General features: G+C 36.5%; 2 protein-coding genes across 3 annotated transcripts; both read right to left on the reverse strand.

Moving 5' to 3' along the window:
* Positions 1-3,306: 3,306 nt before the first annotated feature.
* LOC107746925 (cysteine-rich secretory protein LCCL domain-containing 1-like) lies at positions 3,307-11,588 on the reverse strand. 2 transcript variants are annotated; one of them, XM_016561273.1, is made up of 15 exons: positions 11,436-11,588; positions 10,652-10,958; positions 7,921-8,039; positions 7,673-7,805; positions 7,455-7,570; positions 7,260-7,360; positions 6,898-7,065; positions 6,629-6,689; positions 6,470-6,536; positions 6,164-6,294; positions 6,040-6,083; positions 5,885-5,957; positions 5,710-5,779; positions 4,318-4,451; positions 3,307-3,959 (listed from the first exon to the last, which is right to left on the reverse strand). In XM_016561273.1, exons 2-15 carry the CDS (start codon positions 10,907-10,909, stop codon positions 3,908-3,910), a joined length of 1,527 nt encoding a protein of 508 aa, XP_016416759.1. In that variant the 5' UTR covers positions 10,910-10,958; positions 11,436-11,588; the 3' UTR covers positions 3,307-3,907. The 2 variants fall into 2 exon arrangements, with proteins under 2 accessions (XP_016416759.1, XP_016416760.1); XM_016561274.1 differs by lacking the exons at positions 10,652-10,958; positions 11,436-11,588 and adding an exon at positions 9,057-9,107.
* A 3,952-nt stretch (positions 11,589-15,540) lies between these two features.
* Positions 15,541-17,279, reverse strand: LOC107746926 (peptidase inhibitor 15-like). The gene is made up of 5 exons (XM_016561275.1): positions 17,013-17,279; positions 16,457-16,575; positions 16,073-16,205; positions 15,885-16,000; positions 15,541-15,725 (listed from the first exon to the last, which is right to left on the reverse strand). Exons 1-5 carry the CDS (start codon positions 17,277-17,279, stop codon positions 15,590-15,592), a joined length of 771 nt encoding a protein of 256 aa, XP_016416761.1. The 3' UTR covers positions 15,541-15,589.
* Between the last annotated feature and the right edge of the window lie 204 nt (positions 17,280-17,483).

Below are 17,483 nucleotides of genomic sequence, written 5' to 3' on the forward strand. Positions count from 1 at the left end.
ATCTCTCTCTGGACCACTGGATCACAGGTCTGTTCTGAAAGGATTGTGGGAAGCAGGGAAAATCCCATGCTAAATATGAATAATAAAATGCAGCTGCTCATAGTCACGCATAGTTAAGATATAGTGCCTTCCATATCATATCTAAAGCCTGTGCAGTGTAAAGAAACTAGAGAAATAGTCAGATGCAAACAAGGGCAGGTTGCGTGACATGTCCTCATCCTTGAAAACCAAGAACAAAATTACACAAGGTAAATGAAAATTCTACCAAGGCTTGGATAAATGTGGTTTGTGAGAACCACAATGTGTTTTCTACTGTGATTTATTAGCTGCTGAGAGTATGACACAATTGAAATTACATTTTGTGCCATAAACAATTTCAGTACTCTTATCAGATAGTCAGCAGGTGCCCACCTATAGCTAGCCATTTTTATGTATGAAGACACATTTAACTGTGAGAAACATATCACTGACATTATATAGACATGTTGTTGTGACAATAGTTTTTGAAACATATAGTTCCTATACAATATTTGAGTAATGTAACAATGTGATGCAACATTTTCAATGCAATTTAAAATGTATTTTTGCAGCTCCGTTCACAATTTAAACGTCATGATGTTAAAAACTATGGCCATCAATAAAATAAAATAATCTTAATGAATCTCATGGTTTCTGACTAATATTTCAATTTCATTTAAATTGATATAAATTTAAAGATTTCAAATATTAACAATTTTAAATAGTAGATATTTCAATTAATAACAATCAAATATTTCCTAAATATCCCTAATATGTCCTAAATTTATGGCAATGAACCACATTACTAGGAAAAATGTAACCATTATGGTATGCTCATAACACTTGGTGGCATACTGATCATAATTCATTTTGACCGCGAGATGAACCACAGAGAATTTTCATTACAGTTTATAAGGATCCAGCCAATAGTCTGTTGGGTGCAAATATAAAATATAACGTCACACTGTTTTATGACATTGGATCTAAACCAAGAACACATGAGCATGTGAACCCTGTGTAGCTTCACACTCACTGCCCACGATTCAAAGGTCCACAACGTATCTTGAGTATAGACATGTATTTCCTTGAGATGACATTTGGGAGACTTGTCAACATGCAAATGTTGAAATAAAAGAACACCAGGCACAATACCACTGTGTTTTTGTATCTGCAGTGATGCATTTGCAGATTCAGTTCTCTTATTCTTGTGCCACCTAGGTGTCTTGAGTACAGACATGTCCTTATCCCGTTCCACCTCCAACGTCTGCCACACTGGCCTGTGAATTTTGACAGAGCTCTGATGCATGCCTCTTCTCTCTGGAGACCATCATACACATCTGCTCTGGTTCCCCAGCCTTTCCTGGGAAGTTTCTCCACAACGCAGCTTCCATCTCCTGGTAACTGCGATCAAACAAACTGATAACTATTGTTCAGAAGGCTTGAATCAAAGTGTGGGTTCACAAAAGATGGGTAACTACTACAGTGTGTAAAATTTATTGCAATTTGTTTTACAAAATCTGACAAACAGAAACAAGGTGTTAGCATTTGTGACCCCACATGAGAGATATTTGACTGTGAATCTATTTTTTATGTTTTCAGTCACAAATATTTTTGTAGAAGTGTGCTATCAGCCATCACAACTTAATTCTACCATCAGACGTCCTCAATAACGGGGTTACTTGCTGTTCATATGACTACGGTGGACCAGTAGTGCACAATACAACGAAATCTCCACAACACAATGGAAACCAGCCGCAACACAACGAAATTAGCACAACACAACGGAAACAACACAACGAAATTAACACAACACAACGGAAACAAGCCACTACACAGCAAAATTAGCACAACACAATGGAAACAAGCCACAACACAACGAAATTAGCACAACACAACGAAATTAGCACAACATAACAGAAACAAGCCACAACACAATGAAATTAGTCCTATGTGCTGTGTTGTGGTGATTTCATTGTTGTGCACTACTGGGCTACCAGTCTTCCATGAGGCAACCTGCTCCATGTAAAAAAAAAAAAAAAAACCTTTTTACTTTTATGTCAGGATACTTTTATGACTGAAGCCGTATTATCATGTGAATGTAGAATTTTTCACAACACAAAATGTACATACTGTATTTCTTCAAAACATAAAATCATATTAAAAAGTTTGGCGTTGTGAGATTTTTTAATGCTTTTGGAAGAAGGCTCTCATTCTCACCAATGCTGCATTTATTAAAACAGTAAAATTCTGAAATATTATTGCAATTTAAATGACTGCTTTCTATTTTAATATATTTTAAAATGTAATTTATTCCTGTAATGGGGAAGCTGAATTTTTAGTGTTGAAAACATTTGTGCTGCTTAATATTTTTGTGCAAACCATGATACAATTTTTCGGGATTCTTTGTTGAATAGAAAGCTCAAAAGAACAGAATTAATTTGAAATATAAATCTCTTTTTAACATGAATGTATTTGTTACTTTTGATCAATTTAATGCTTCCTTGCTGAATAAGAGTATTATTATCATTACTATTATTTTGTTACAAATCTCTCTCTCTCTATGAATAGACAATATCTTACTGACAGTAGTGTGACCAAAGTACTATTAATTTCTTCATGAGTAAAACTTTATAAGGGAAAATTTGAGTGCACATTTAGGTTTTTCAAAAACTCTGCATTTGATGGCTATATGAACAAGGAAGAAACATACTTGTGATTTTGTGATAAAGTGCAAGGGGTTGTAAGCCTAGAGGCAATGATCTTGAGAGAGTCTGAGAGGGCAGACAGGAAATGAGAGAGGTCAAGGTGAGTGACAGAGAGCTCACTACTACCACTCAAGCACATCTGTGCCTGACATGGAGGAAATGCACTCCAGGAAGTGAGATTGAAATCATCACACACACCATCATACACACAATGTCCTTCTTTGTCTGTGGTGCCTGTGCACCGCCAGCAGAAGTTGAGTGTTTTCACATGAGGCACACTGGGTTTTCATTCTTCAAGGTGCAGAGGCTCAGTCTGCGCCTTCCAGAGTCTCGAATTTGAAATAACCTCACAGCTGTGTTTAGCCAACAATCACAGAAATTCAAATACATAATACATCAAAACTGGACATTGTGATGGGACCACATGAAATATTTCAATATACTGCACTAAGATACACTCAAGATGTTCATAGTCACAGTCATGACACGATGGTATAGTAATATTTTTAACAGAGGAATTATGAGTCTAAATATCTTTATTTTAGATTGCATGAAAATAAATAACACAAAAATGTGTCTCCACTGCTCCTTTTGTGATACATTTTTCAAATTCTTCTAAAGCAATAATGATTTCCTGGCCTGCCAGGTTGTTACAGTATCAAATTCTGAACATATGCAGCTTAATATACTGTAAAGCGCAATACACTAATGAGCAGCTTCTGAACACTGATTTAAAAATATGCATACAAAAATATAAACTGTAATATATGGCCTTTTCTACACATTCGACATGTTCAGACATTAACACTTTTGTGTTTGCAATTTGCATGCACAATTGCCTATTTTGTTTTAAGGAATGCTTTATATCTTTATGTGCTTACAATAGCAAATATATACGTTTTATAAAAACATACAAGAATGAATGTAATGGATAAAATTCACTATATTTACAACACATATATACATGGCATTTACACGCAGAGAAAAAAAATCACGGAGACTTTGTTTTCTCAGGGCCAGATGGTGTCAAAGTCAATGTCTTTTTTTCCTGTTGAGGAGATTTTTCGTGACAGCACTCGCCTAAAATCCAGCCCAGAAAGACCAGCAAACCAAATGCGTTGTAATTACTGGCTGTTATGTTACCAAGAGCTCTATTTCCTTGCATCTGTCCTTGGACGATGGTTTCAAATGACCGCAAACACTCGGAACGCTTTGCCTCCTGAGGGATTCTGTAGGCTAAATGGAAGAATAACGGCCAATATTAATCCAGAACCAGCAGGATAGAAAGATATAGGATTTAAATGCTAGTATGATTCATTAATCACCCTTCAGATACTCATGATACCCTCAAAATGCTATGTAATGAAGCAAAACAAAACCAGACTGCGTAGGTGGTCTGGTTTTATTTTGCGGAGGAGAAGCAGAGTTTATAAGATTAACGTTCAGCCACCCACTAAATAAAATGATTACGTTATCCAACCAAGCTCATATGGAGGGGTATTAGATAGTTTGTCTGAAGACCAGCTGAAGCCAAGAAGGAAAGACCAGCTATACAGCAGTAGCAGCTCAAAAGCTGACTCAACACACTCAGTACCTCTCTGAGGTGATGCCATTCTGGTAGGAGCCCTTGTACTGCTTCCTCTTGTCCACAGGCATTACGTCCAGATAACCACCTGAGTCACTTCGAATCACCCCTGCGTGGATAGCTGCCCTGCATATACTGGAATTCTGCTCAGTGGGACAGAATAAGGAAAAATGGCTCATTTTCTACTGCAGTGGTAACAGAACAGTGACTTCCTAATAGCTGCAATAGAGTGACCCAGAGGAATATATTATTGTCCTTTTATAGCTCAGGAGTTTATGTTTAAGTATCATCTTTGTTTCAGATGATTCTCCTAAAGTTCATTAGGGGAACAAAAATATCATTTTTTTGCATATACTAATAGTATATAGCTATAAAAAAATGTGGATAGTTTTAGTTAAATTAAGTTGAAGCAGAGAAAAATAATAAGCAAATCTTAGCAGTTTGAGATCTCTTTTGAAACTTTCGGGGAGGAACATGTGAAATTACTATGGTCTGTTTCTCAGAAGAAGAATCTGAGAAGCAGAAAACTTTGAAAAAAGTCTCTATTTGCTCTCCATTTCATCTCATTATAGGCTAGGAGAAACAACTGAGGTATTCAAGAGATCTCTTATAATATTTCCTGTGGGAATCAGTAATATTTGCACTGTATTTGGAAGCACTGACTGCATAACATTTTTAGCATTTTTTAATTTGAACCTATTTTAACTTGAACATCATGTTTTTTAACCATGTGTCATGTGTGAGATGATGGTCAAATGGTTCATCTAACACTTTTACATTAAAAAATTATGTAAAATCAATGCAATGTAATGAAAAAAAAAAGTGTTCTGTGTGAACGGCCCCTTAAAGGGATAGTTCACCAAAAAATGAAAATTACCCCGTGAAATACTCACCCTCAAGCCATCCTAGGTGTATGTGACTTTCTGCTTTCAAACGAATACATTCAGAGTTATATTAAAACATGTCCTGGCTCTTCCAAGCTTTATAATGCCTTATAATGCTACGCCTACATCCTACGCTATCCGCTGGAATGCCACTCTCTCATCGACGCATATGACAGCTAGCAGAAACTAGAGATTACAGTCTATAAAGTTTTAAATATGGATATTTTTCTTACACAAATGCATCGATTCGCTATTAACCCCCGTGTTTAGTGCTTTTTATGATGGATGGATGCACTTTATTGGACTTCTATTGGACTATTGAATATCAACAGCCATTCACTGCAATTATAAAGCTTGGAAGAGCCAGTACATTTTTAAATAAAACTCTTGATTGTATTCGTCTGAAAGAAGAAAGTCATATACATATAATATACATATAATGGCTTGAGGGTGAGTAAATCATGGGCTAATTTTCATTTTTGGGTGAACTATCCCTTTAAATGGCATGAAGACTTACATCTGAATAATAGCGGGTTCCGATTACTCGGGCATAGCTGTCGTACAAGCAATTACGAGGACAATACAACCTGAAAAAAACACATCTTGTTAGCTGTTGTGCTATTAATAACAAATTTATTGCATAGTATTTTGTGTAATCCATCAAGATTATTTTTGTTACAAAGTAAGCTTACCTGGGACAGTGCCGGACTGGTTTCTTGAAAGGGCAGAATTGTGCCACCGTAGTATCACAATTAACTGCTTTCACTGGAAGTCATAAAACATTTATTAAATGTATATTCTGAAACTGAAAGTTTATCTCATTAAAAATAATCACATGTGCACTTACCTGGAACATTTGATACGGTGAAGGCATTGGCACTCTGATTTTTCCTGAGGAATAGCATGGAAAATGTGAGAACATTGTTGAACCCACATCCAGCAGCATGAAACGTATGGGTTCTGTGACTTACGCCAGAGTCTGAACTCCATTTTTGAAGGACATTGAGAATCGTTGCCTTCTGCCCACCCTTGTGACATCCAGCCAGCCTCCATCATCATCTATTATTCCAGCATGCAAGCCGCTACCACAGATGCTGGATTGCTGGAAAAACAGCAACATTAATGAGAGAGACCCTGAGCTGACCACAATCCGTCCAAAGTTAGATATAGCATTTAAATATACGTAAATGGAAAATTTTAGTAAATCTGTGCAACATGTAAATCTGTGCGATGCCACATTGATATAAACAAAATGCAAAGCGAATGCATTTACCTACCATGTCATAATGACCCGATCCAATTACTTTTCCATAGTTGTACAAGCAGCCTGGTGGGCATTCGTACCTGATTAAAGATTTACCAGACATTAAATTATTCATAGTAGTATGACCAAATCGCATTTGTTTGTAGCTGATGTGCTAATCCACCCATTTTACCTGTTACAAGTAGTTCCTTTGCACTGATCACGTAATCTAGTATCACATGCTACTTGCTGAGCTGCAAAAAATAATAGTAGATGTCAATATATAAACACAGGAGTGCAGTTTTTTTCTGTTTTTTTTTTTCAGAATATAAGAGAACATACAGTACATTCAGTATCTATGCAAACATACTTTCTGATGGCACCCAGTAAAGACTTTACAGCCCCGTCCAGTTAAGTCAACCAATGAAATTTATCTTGAGTCAGCCAGTGAAGTTATCTTACACATCTGGGAAGTACTGATGACTTCGTTCCTCTCAATGTTCTCGTTGGGAGAAGGTGTCGGGGTCTCATCTCTGTAGTGGGTGTCGTGGCTTCGAACTGGCTCGGGTTCTGGTTCAATATAGTTATTTTCCTCTGTCTCAGGGGTGTAATGATAATGACTTCCATCATCTGAAGAGAGCACAATTTAATTACATTTTTCAAATGATTCAGGACCTACAGCCTTCACATGTTAGCTAAATGTTGTTTTCTTATCTAGTTTAGGGATGTCAAACATATTTTAATCAAATGAACTATGTAATACGTCATAATAATGAATCAAATTTGTCATCTCAATATTTGGTCTATATACTATGGTTTAGTACCTTTATAACAGAGATTGTTTCTGCAACCGCCGCCATAGCTGGGTGGGCAGGCAGAGCAAGGGGTCCCGTGCTTGTATGGCGCATGTCCCCACCAGTTACCTCTGTGAAATAGATGCCACATGACAAAAGCTAATAATAGTGCTTTATTAGAATTATATCACACTGCAAATGACAAAAAAAGCTTAACATTCTTACGGGGGAGAGTAATTGCAGACCAGGTACACAGCTTTGGCCCATATCATCCCCCATACATTCATGTTATAGCACACATTGATGGCACAGCCAATTTTGTTGGTTGTGGCCCAAACCAGCTGTGAACAAATCATAATATCGCTATTACTATATAGCATATCTCAACTGATTGCTTGTATCATCGCAAAATGTAAATTGTTAAAACGTGAATGTGGTTTTACCTGTGTGTAATGCGTGCAGACGGGTCCAGAGCATCTGTAGGGGCAGTGAGGGTTACACTCTTGTGGATAGGGGTAGCTGAAATCTCTCACCTCATCATACCAGGCTTGGACATGAAATGTCGGAGGTCTGTCTCTAAAGACAATCATATTTAAAGCAAACAGTTAGTGCACTGTATAAGAACTCAATGAGATGCAATTGGTATTTGATGTGACATCAATATTGTTTTTATCCATTTGTAATACAGCACCTGCCCCAGTGAGCTCCCAGGTTCTGGCCGATCCGGGTCAGTAGGTGAGATGGTCCATGTTCCCACAGACAAGTGTGTGCCCAGTGCTCAGCGCTCCTCTCCAGTTCAGTGTCCCACACCTGTCACAGCGAAGAGCCACAAGCTATATTCACACAGCAGCAGAATATGGTTATCAGTCCTGTATTTGAGTGCCTAATACAGTTGAGTTCACACACAATTTGGTTATTTACAAGAGTGACAACCACCTTCTAATCAAACATTTTTCAAAAGTATTTTCACGTGAAACTAACTGTACTGGACAATGTCATACTTGTGCGTGTCTTGTGCGTAAAAGATCCAGAATAGTTCAGCCATAAATGAAATTTTTTTTATCATTTACTCACCCAACTTTCTTTCTTCAATTGAACATAAAATAATTTTTTTCCATGCAATGGAAGTCATTGGTTACCAAAACTGTTTTGTTATCAATATTCTTCCAAATATCTTCTTTTGTGTTCAGCAGAAGAAAGGAAGTAATACCGGTTTGGACATGAGGGTGAGTAAATTACAGAATTTTCATTTTTGGGTGAACTATCCATTTAAAACACAAAAGCAAATATTTTAAAGGGCAAACGCACGTCAGATTTTGGCAAATTGTTGAACCTGGTTCTGCCTACAGTATGTACGTCAATGCATGGTTGTTTAGTTCTGTCCAGTAGATTGATACAAATCTACAAGTGGGCCAGTTAGAGTTAAAAAACCATAAAGAATTTCTGTTTCACTAACTTGGGACAAAACAAAGCCATATTAAAACTGCCATTAGGGTAAACTTTACTGGTTTAAAGTGATTTGTATGAAAGAATAAGCAGTGTACTGTTCTGCACAGGGTTCTGATTATTTCAATATAGAGCAGCTTAATTTAAAATTACATATGCGTAGTTTGCTGCCCTGTGCTAATCTGTTCCATATGTGCAGAGCTGGTACATTCCATTTCATCAGTCCTCAACAAATACTATTCCTCAACCACCTTGATAACTCTGATCTTTTATCTTGCACAATAAATCACCTGAAAATAGAAGATTCTTACCGTTTACAATGATGTTAATGCAAGCTGTATTAAATATGTTATGTCGTCAACATGTACTTGAAATGTTTACCATAAATGTGAATGTAATATTGCTCTTTCAGGTGCATAAAATTGTAGCAAGCTTTCTGCATCTGAGCAGAACATGCATAGAGATGCAAAGCCCGCTGGTATTTTATGTGGCCTTTGAGACCTGTCTTGACATTGTTTATTTGTTGCGATGCCTAATTTGCTGTTACAGCGACCATCTGGGTGCATTCCAAGGGAGATATGCATCCTCTGTGACTCCCTCTACTTCCCTTTCAGAGTAATTACCCAGAGGACTGTGTGGCATGAAGGTAGCTAATGTCTCCTCCCCTACCTGCGCCCCACACAAAGACACATTCTGTTAAACTTTGCTGTGGGATACAGGGCTCTGGGATTTGACAGATTTAACACTGAATTGTTCAGAGTCCCAGAGCGAAACAGATGTTATCAACTCAAAAGTAATTGTCTAAGAAGAATGTTTTGAAACTCTTCTCTTACAGCTGATTGCAAGTGTCAGTCATATGAAATGATCCATGTGCAGTGCTGAGAAATGCATCATGTATTTTAGGAATAAAGAAGAACTACTGTGTTGTACACTGGACCTAAGAGCTTAAATAAAAGGATGGTCTCTGTTGATTTAGAGCGTTATATTCTATTCTTCTTTGATGTCTGAGTCAATATTTGCCTTCATTGTTGCCAACTGCAATGCAGCGGGACGAAGCAGCAGCTATAGATGGTTCTAAGAAGTATCAGGTCATATTTGGCCAGAAAGCAATGATAGGTCTGGCTGAGTGCCACGTACAGTAGGTGAGCCACAGAACGTGGGAAGGAGAAGCTGCATTTTGGCCTCCCCGATGGACCTGATGAACTGTTTGTTGTAGACCACAAACTTGACTGTAGTTCAGTGTGTTCTAGTGCATTTGTGCAAAGTGCGGTTATGGTGTGGTACCCAATACCGGTTGGCAGAGCCATGTGATACATTTATAAGCCCCCTCATGACCCCACTAATGTATAAATAGCCTTTTAACTCACAATTCAATGGGAAAGTTGTACTTCAGCATGATTTTACAGGTTTTCACATTTTCAAATATATTTTACAGATTTTTTCTGTGCTTCATGCACAATGTAGACTGATTTCAAGTAGGGATGCACAATATATTGGTTCCATGTCAGTTATTGGACGATATCAGAGAATTTAAATTTATTTGAAATATATTTCCAGATATTGCATATTTAATTTAACATTTCCATTATTTTATTTTTTTGCATTTAGATTACTTGTGCCGTCATCTAACGCTTAATAAATTATACTATTAATAGCATTACGAAATCTCAAAGTATTGTATTACATGTATTACATTTTCAAACTCTTTTTTTCTAATACTATGATGTTTAAATCTAGCATTGTTTTAGTCTTTTATTTTTTATTTATTTTGACAAATAATGTACAATTTTAATATTGGCCATGAGATATTAAAAAAATGTAGTAGACTATTTATTTTTATTCACTATTTGGCAGGTAAAACCAAGTCTGACCCTCGATTTTTGACATTGTGCAGAAAATATATTTTTGTTCATGGTTTGATCATAAGTTAGGAACATGATTCAGTAGAATTGTGACTGATCATCATGTGATCTTACCATGTACTCCATGTTTGAGGCAGGGGGGTACACTTGACCCCTCAGCTTATTATGCAGGTCAAGAATCAGTTGCATATCGCTCTGTGAAATTGCTCTTTTACCCCTTGACTTGGATTGCCACCACGTCTCATTCTCATCCATGTATTTTTCCAGGATGGCTTCTAAGTGGGTGGCATTGGGAATCACCATGGAAACCACAGTTTGGACAGTCACAAGCAGCACAAACCCACTAAATAAATCTTCATGTCCACACTTCATGTTTCCACAGCTGTCAGTTACAAAATCCAAAGTGGTATCTGTCCTCTGCCTGTAAAATCAAAATCATTTTTATCAGATTGAAATCATTTTAATACACACAAATGTATACTTATATACATTTTTATAAAAAAAATTTACATAACGTAAGACAACATGATGATTTGTGTGCATTTGCATGGGTTCTCAGAAATAGATCGTTTCACACAAGCCTGACTGAAAAGTGCAGTTTCAGCATTTTTACAACCGAGTTGATTGTTTCTCACTTGTCAAAGGCTTGTGTACGCCTTTTGCCACACACATGCAATATTTCATACGGTCGTGTCCTGAATTAAAACTGACCACACAAGTCTTTCAAGTCTATAGCATCTAGTTATATGAGTAACTCTAATGCTACCTTTAAAGAAATTAATATGATCTTTACTATACTTGCCATTATAACACTTGTAGTACTTTCAATTCATATGACATATTTTAAAATAAATGTTAAGGGTTATTTATAATGAAAGCATTTTAAGCAGCATTTTACCTTTTGCAGTTCCGCGCGTGGATGTTTATCTCCGGTGCTGATTTGCTGAAATAATTATTCGATGCTGTTTTTGTATTTCAAATACACGTGTCCACCTGTTTTGATCTGCTTGAGGTTTCTTTATGAATGAGTCATCATGAGTCATTGCGCGGCAAAATAATGTACTTTCAAATGTTTCAATTTGTGAGGCTGCTTTTCTCATTTATAGTGAACTTTTAAGCCACGCCTACAAGCACATCGACACACCCACCCACAGCACAGAAGCATATATACCGGTGAAAATATACGCATAAATACTGGTGCATTAGCCTGTGTTTCTGCTCTGCATATCTAGTCAAAGTCAACGAAGATTTATGCTATTTTTATTTGTGTGCGTGTGGTAGGTAGACCTCCTACAAAGATGGTAAAATCTTAAATTTTTGACCATGTGGGGGCATTTATGGTCCCCATGAGTAAATCTTTACTGTAAACTTTTTTCTTTTCTTTTTTGAAAATGTAAAAATCCAGGATTTCTGTGAAGGTTAGGTTTACATGATAGAATTGTATTTTATAGTTTGTAAAAATCACTATCTATCTATCTATCTAGAACAATGGACTGTACAATATTGAGATACTGTGTCACAGACCAAACAAACACTAGATGGCAGCATTGAGTAATTTTTTTTCAAGCCTTCACTATATGGGTAAAATCTTTGAACTCCATGAACTGTCAGAATGCTCTCCACAAACCTGAAATTTGAGGTGAACAACTATATGGATTTATTTATACATAACTGATTCATCTTGAATTTTATGAGAAGCTTAATTTATCAGATAATAATCTGGTATTTCTGGCAAAGTCACATACTTTTAATCCTGTAACCTTAACAGAGAAAGAGTTAAAACTTACCTTTAGATGTATACTCTACAATGTGCACATCTGTTGAAGAAGTTGAAAAAGAATGGTCATTTCAATGTATCTGTTGGCCAGGAAGGCCTTCAGCAGGCCCAGTTAATGTATGCAGTGGTTCTGACCTATATTTTGCTGAGGGAGCTGGGTTGTTATGTTTGTTATTTGGTGGTGGTGAGGGGGAAAGTCTTTCAGTTTCTTTCTGCTTACATCCATTGCCAATATTGATGGTCTGCAAAATTAAAAAAAAAAAATAAGGGTGTGTTGTTGTTTTTTCCCAGTGCAAACATACTATTGGTTCACTATTTCTCATATTTCAGCTTAATCAACATACAGAAATGCTGAGAATGTTTTCACCAGATCAGTCTTCCACAGTGATCAGGAATATTTTCAGGTGACTCAAAATTTGAGGCCTGCAGATCTTTGGACAGCTCTGAATTTTTCATTAGAAACCGAACAGAAAGGCATATATTAAGCTACACAAGAGGTAAACAAAAAATAAATAATACAAAAGAAAATCTGGAAAGTGGATGAGCAATGCAATGCTGCAAAACTGTCCAGGAATACTGGAACCACTTAGCTTCATAGACAAACGTTTACATAATCAATAAAGGTCATGTAGTGCAGCATCCTCTGAAAGACAATGAGCAACATGTGCCAGGAAAATCTTAGAAATGTGTTTACAAATGAACTCAATACATCTCTTGAATTCGAAGAAATGTCAGTGTATATTTGCAAAAGCAATATTTTAAATGCAGTGTCAACCTCATGTAAACTGTACCCCAAAACACATACTCACAAGTAGCAAAGACTTCTTTATTAGTATATTTTCAGCACAAAAACTGCATATTGGGCTGAAATAAATAATCTCAGTGCAATATGTGCTATCCTGTGTGTAGGGAGATTTAAGGGCATGTGATCTATACCTATCCCTTATTTAAAAGAAAAAAAAAGAAGGCAACAATACCGCTACTATAAGCTGGGAATGAAGAACTAATGTCAGTTAATAACTATCTCAATGAGCCACCAATTGAAAGAACGGGTTGTCTGTTTATTCTGGCACAAAAAAAAAAATTTAATACAAATTTATATGAGATTATACAATCATTTAATAGCTTAGATGCACATTCTCTCTTCCAGAGAACTATAAAATGAGGATGTGGAGTTGGGCGAGGTCACAATCTGAAGTCATGTAAGCGTAACCATAGCAATGTTACTGTTCAGCAAACATTATGTAAAGCGAATCAAATTCAGAGTAACAATTCTTATCATAGAAGAGCACCATTTCATGATCATTTATCATGGATTGCCAATATAAGTAAAAGCATCACGCACACAACAACATAAAATAAAGGAAACACATTTGAAAAATGTACTTGACCAAATAAAAATGCTGAAAATACATTTAACATTATCATTACAAAAACCTTGGAGTGGTTTTTGGTACTGAAAATGCACGGACAGCTTCATTACCAAAAATAGCTTGAATGTTTTATGTCTAAGTACCTTGGAAAAACCCTGATGAAACAGAATTTTTTTAAAATAAAGAAATACATGTGTATAAAAGTGGAATATAAACAGTTATATAGAGTGATCAGCACAGACTTGCTCTGTGCACCAGAAGAAAATATAACTAATCTATTCATGAGCATCAATATGATGGCTGATTCTAAAAGTCATGTTAAAGGGTTAGTTCACCCAAAAATGAAAATTCTGTCATTAATTACTCACCCTCGTGTTGTTCCAAACCCGTAAGACCTTCGTTCATCTTCGGAACACAATGTAAGATATTTTTGATGAAATCTGACGCGTGACGCGAGTGTGTGGCGGCGCTGACCCAGATCCAGCGTAATGATGTCATCACGCCAGATCTGAGTCAGCGCCGGCGTCGCCACACGCTGGTACTGGTACACACATGGTACTGTCGTGAACGACCATCCAAAGTGACGCAGTAGAGACGAAAATGTGGAATAAAGTCGTTATTTTTGTTTTCTTTAACATTAGCACCATTTCTGGAATCGACAGTATCACATACAAAAAAGCAGATATCTGCTGTACAAAATCAATATAGATTTAAAAGATCCGAGATGTAGATGAATTTGTTTCTTCATCTGAACAGATTACATCACTTGCTCACCAATGGATCCTCTGCAGTGAATGGGTGCCGTCAGAATGAGAGTACAAACAGCTGATATAAACATCACAATAATCCACAAGTAATGCACATGACTGAAGTCCATCAATTAACATCTTGGAAAGTGAAAAGCTGCATGTTTGTTAGAAACAAATCCATTATTAAGGCTTTTAACTTTAAAATGGGGTTTCTAGCAAAAAATACCCATAATCCATAATAACGCTTAAAAAATAAAGTAAAAAAGTCATTCCCCTGTTGTCCTCTCATTCAAAATCCACTGACATATTTGTTTAGAACTAGGGATATGCCGGTATCAAATTTTCATGTTGCGATTAATTGCTAATGCTTTTATCACTGTATGCGGTATTATCACGATATTGAAATTTAGTTTTTAAAAAAAGTGCTGTCATAATACAGTATAACAGGTTTAATAACATTTTTCTTATAACAAAAATAACTGAACATTTAAATGCAATAAAGCAATACAGAAAAATGTATAAAGTCAAAAGTTTTACACAGATTAAAGTGCAAAAGAACTATAAAGACCAATAGGTATCACTTTACAATAAGACCTCATTAGTTAACCTTAGTTAATGCATTAACATTCACAATGAGCAAAAGCTAATGTTAACTAATGAAGCCCTAATGTAAAGTGTGATACCGTGATATATCGCATTACCGAATACCGGCACAAGTCTGTTTAGAACTGCTTTAGACTATCTTTGCTTGTAAACAATGCTTGATCGGTGCGTATTTCATTTCTGATACAGACTCAGATTCTGATTTTTCACTGGAAAATGCAATATTTTGGATAGAGGACTCCTATTTTAACCAGAAGCAAGTCTTTTTAAAAATCTTAATGATGAATTTGTTTATTTAAAAAAACGCAGGTTTTCAGGTCACAAGATGTTTTGATCCAGTGGAGTCATGTGGATTACTTGTGGATTATCATGATGTTTTTATCAGCTGTTTGCACTCTCATTTTGATGGCACCCATTCACTACAGGGGATCCATTGGTAATTTCTCCAGATCTGTTCTGAGAAAGAAATAAACTAATCTAAATTTTGGATGGCCTGTTTTTTTTTTTTCATTTTTGGGTGAACTATTCCTTTAAACATATGACAGACATCTTATTTAAACCAGTACATGAAGTTTGAGTTGATGGCAGGAAAGCACATGTTGTTGCTGCATGAACCTCCGTAGCTTGGAGGACAGGCTGAGCATGGCACACCGACTCTGTAAGGTGCCTCACCAATCCAGTTTCCCCTGAAAAATAGGACTGTTTTAAAAATATACCACAAAGATGAGCATGCATAACACCTTAGTCATGTTCTGGCATTATCAGACTGAGAAGGGTACACTCTGTGCTCTTGTTGGGTGTAATAACTGGCTAGAGCTGCATTAACAGATAAAAACATGACTAACTTTGGAGAATAATTGCAGACCAAGTAAGTTGCCTCCCTCCACACAGCGCCCCACACAACCATATTGTAACAGGTTTGGATGGCACATCCAACTCTGTTTGATGACGCCCACACCATCTGTAACATTCAGAGAGCTTCAGACATTTTACTGTTTGCTTAATCTGAATTATGACTTGCAACCAAACTCACTTGTGTGTAATGTGTGCACATGGGTCCGTAACAGTGCATCTGGCAGCGAGGATTGCAGTCATGTGGGTATGGAAACACATAATCCCTGACCTCATCATACCAAGGTTTAACCAGCTGAAGAATGGAGCGGTAACTGGCAGGAGCAGAAACAATTTGGGCGCAATTTAGAAAATGAGAGAGAAAAAACAAGAATCATTATCCAAAATATGAAATTCTGGTCTGACCCATTGCCTTGAGTCTTCTTCATTGTTTGTAACTGGATAATGCTGCCAAAGTGACATTTCAAGCCATTAAATTAGCACAATTCTTCTTTATTCTAAGAATAATAAAGATCTGAGAGTTAGTTCTATCAATAGCAAACAACTGTTCACCTGCAAGACTTACTTGCCAGTTCGGACTGAGAGGTTTTGACCCAGATATCGAAGAAGGTAAGGAGGTCCATGTTCCCAAATACACATGGCTGCCCAAGCTTCTGCTGACCTGGCCAGGCCTTCATCCCAAACCTAAAACAATATAACAACAGAGTTAATTGTGTGGAGTAATAATTAAATATTATTTTACGATTTTTACTATGCAGGAAATCGTACCCATGCGTGTCAAATAATAAGATGGCATTTAATCATGCACACACACTCATGTTATGTCCACATGAAATCAAGACAGTGTGATTGTAAAATTCTGTGTACAATAAATTAACAAGTATTTTATACCTTTTAAACTCAAAAGTAAATTTATCGTTGGGATTAAATGGCTTGAGGCTATTATAATAGGCTTTTATAACATTTTACTGTATCCAGCAGGAGGAGCTGTCGAATGATATAAATGCATCACCGCAAATCAATCTAATAAGCTTTTTATAGTTTTGCTATTGAGAGGTAAAATGCTGCATACTGTTTCTTTGGAAAGATGGAAAGATGAGAGGGATGAGTTGGTTGCTTACCATATACTCCATGTTGGCTGCAGGTGGGAAAACATTCGCTCGCACCTTGTTGTGATAGTCCAGAATAGCTATCATGTCACTTTGCGAAATGTACCGTTTTCGCCTTGATTTGGGCATGGATGCTAATCCGTCAGTCCCCATTTCAGATTTATTGATAGTGATATTGGTTCCGGTGAGCGTTTCAGTCGCATTTCTGATAATCCAAGCGCTCGCATCACTGGCTATGAGTAATAGCAGCAAGTCGGTAAAAAAGTTGATGCTCTTCATCCCTTGTTGGTAAATAATCAGTGATTATCTGCAAATAAAATAATACTCATGAATATTTACGTCTCAAAAATATATATTATTAAGACAAAGATCGAAAAATATGATATTTGAAAGGTTTAAAATGACATATTAAGTATATAAAAAGTTTATAAATGTGTATATGTTTTCTGCATCGACATCGTACCGTTGAAGTGTTCGTATCTG

Source organism: Sinocyclocheilus rhinocerous, unplaced genomic scaffold (genome assembly GCF_001515625.1).
Source record: "Sinocyclocheilus rhinocerous isolate Xijiao unplaced genomic scaffold, SAMN03320098_v1.1 scaffold1581, whole genome shotgun sequence".
NCBI classification, from domain to species: Eukaryota; Metazoa; Chordata; class Actinopteri; order Cypriniformes; family Cyprinidae; genus Sinocyclocheilus; species Sinocyclocheilus rhinocerous.

Excerpts from the sequence above, each read along its gene's own strand:
- LOC107746925 (XM_016561273.1), bottom strand. The coding sequence starts at position 10,909 with ATGAAGTGTGGACATGAAGATTTATTTAGTGGGTTTGTGCTGCTTGTG. Across the intron at positions 7,806-7,920 it reads CTGGGAGCTCACTGGGGCAG|AGACAGACCTCCGACATTTC; the intron begins GTGCTGTATTAC and ends GATTGTCTTTAG. Across the intron at positions 6,537-6,628 it reads AAAGGAACTACTTGTAACAG|GTACGAATGCCCACCAGGCT; the intron begins GTAAAATGGGTG and ends ATCTTTAATCAG.
- LOC107746926 (XM_016561275.1), bottom strand. The coding sequence starts at position 17,279 with ATGAAGAGCATCAACTTTTTTACCGACTTGCTGCTATTACTCATAGCC. Across the intron at positions 16,001-16,072 it reads TGTGCACACATTACACACAA|ATGGTGTGGGCGTCATCAAA; the intron begins GTGAGTTTGGTT and ends TGAATGTTACAG. Across the intron at positions 15,726-15,884 it reads GTCTGCAATTATTCTCCAAA|GGGAAACTGGATTGGTGAGG; the intron begins GTTAGTCATGTT and ends CCTATTTTTCAG.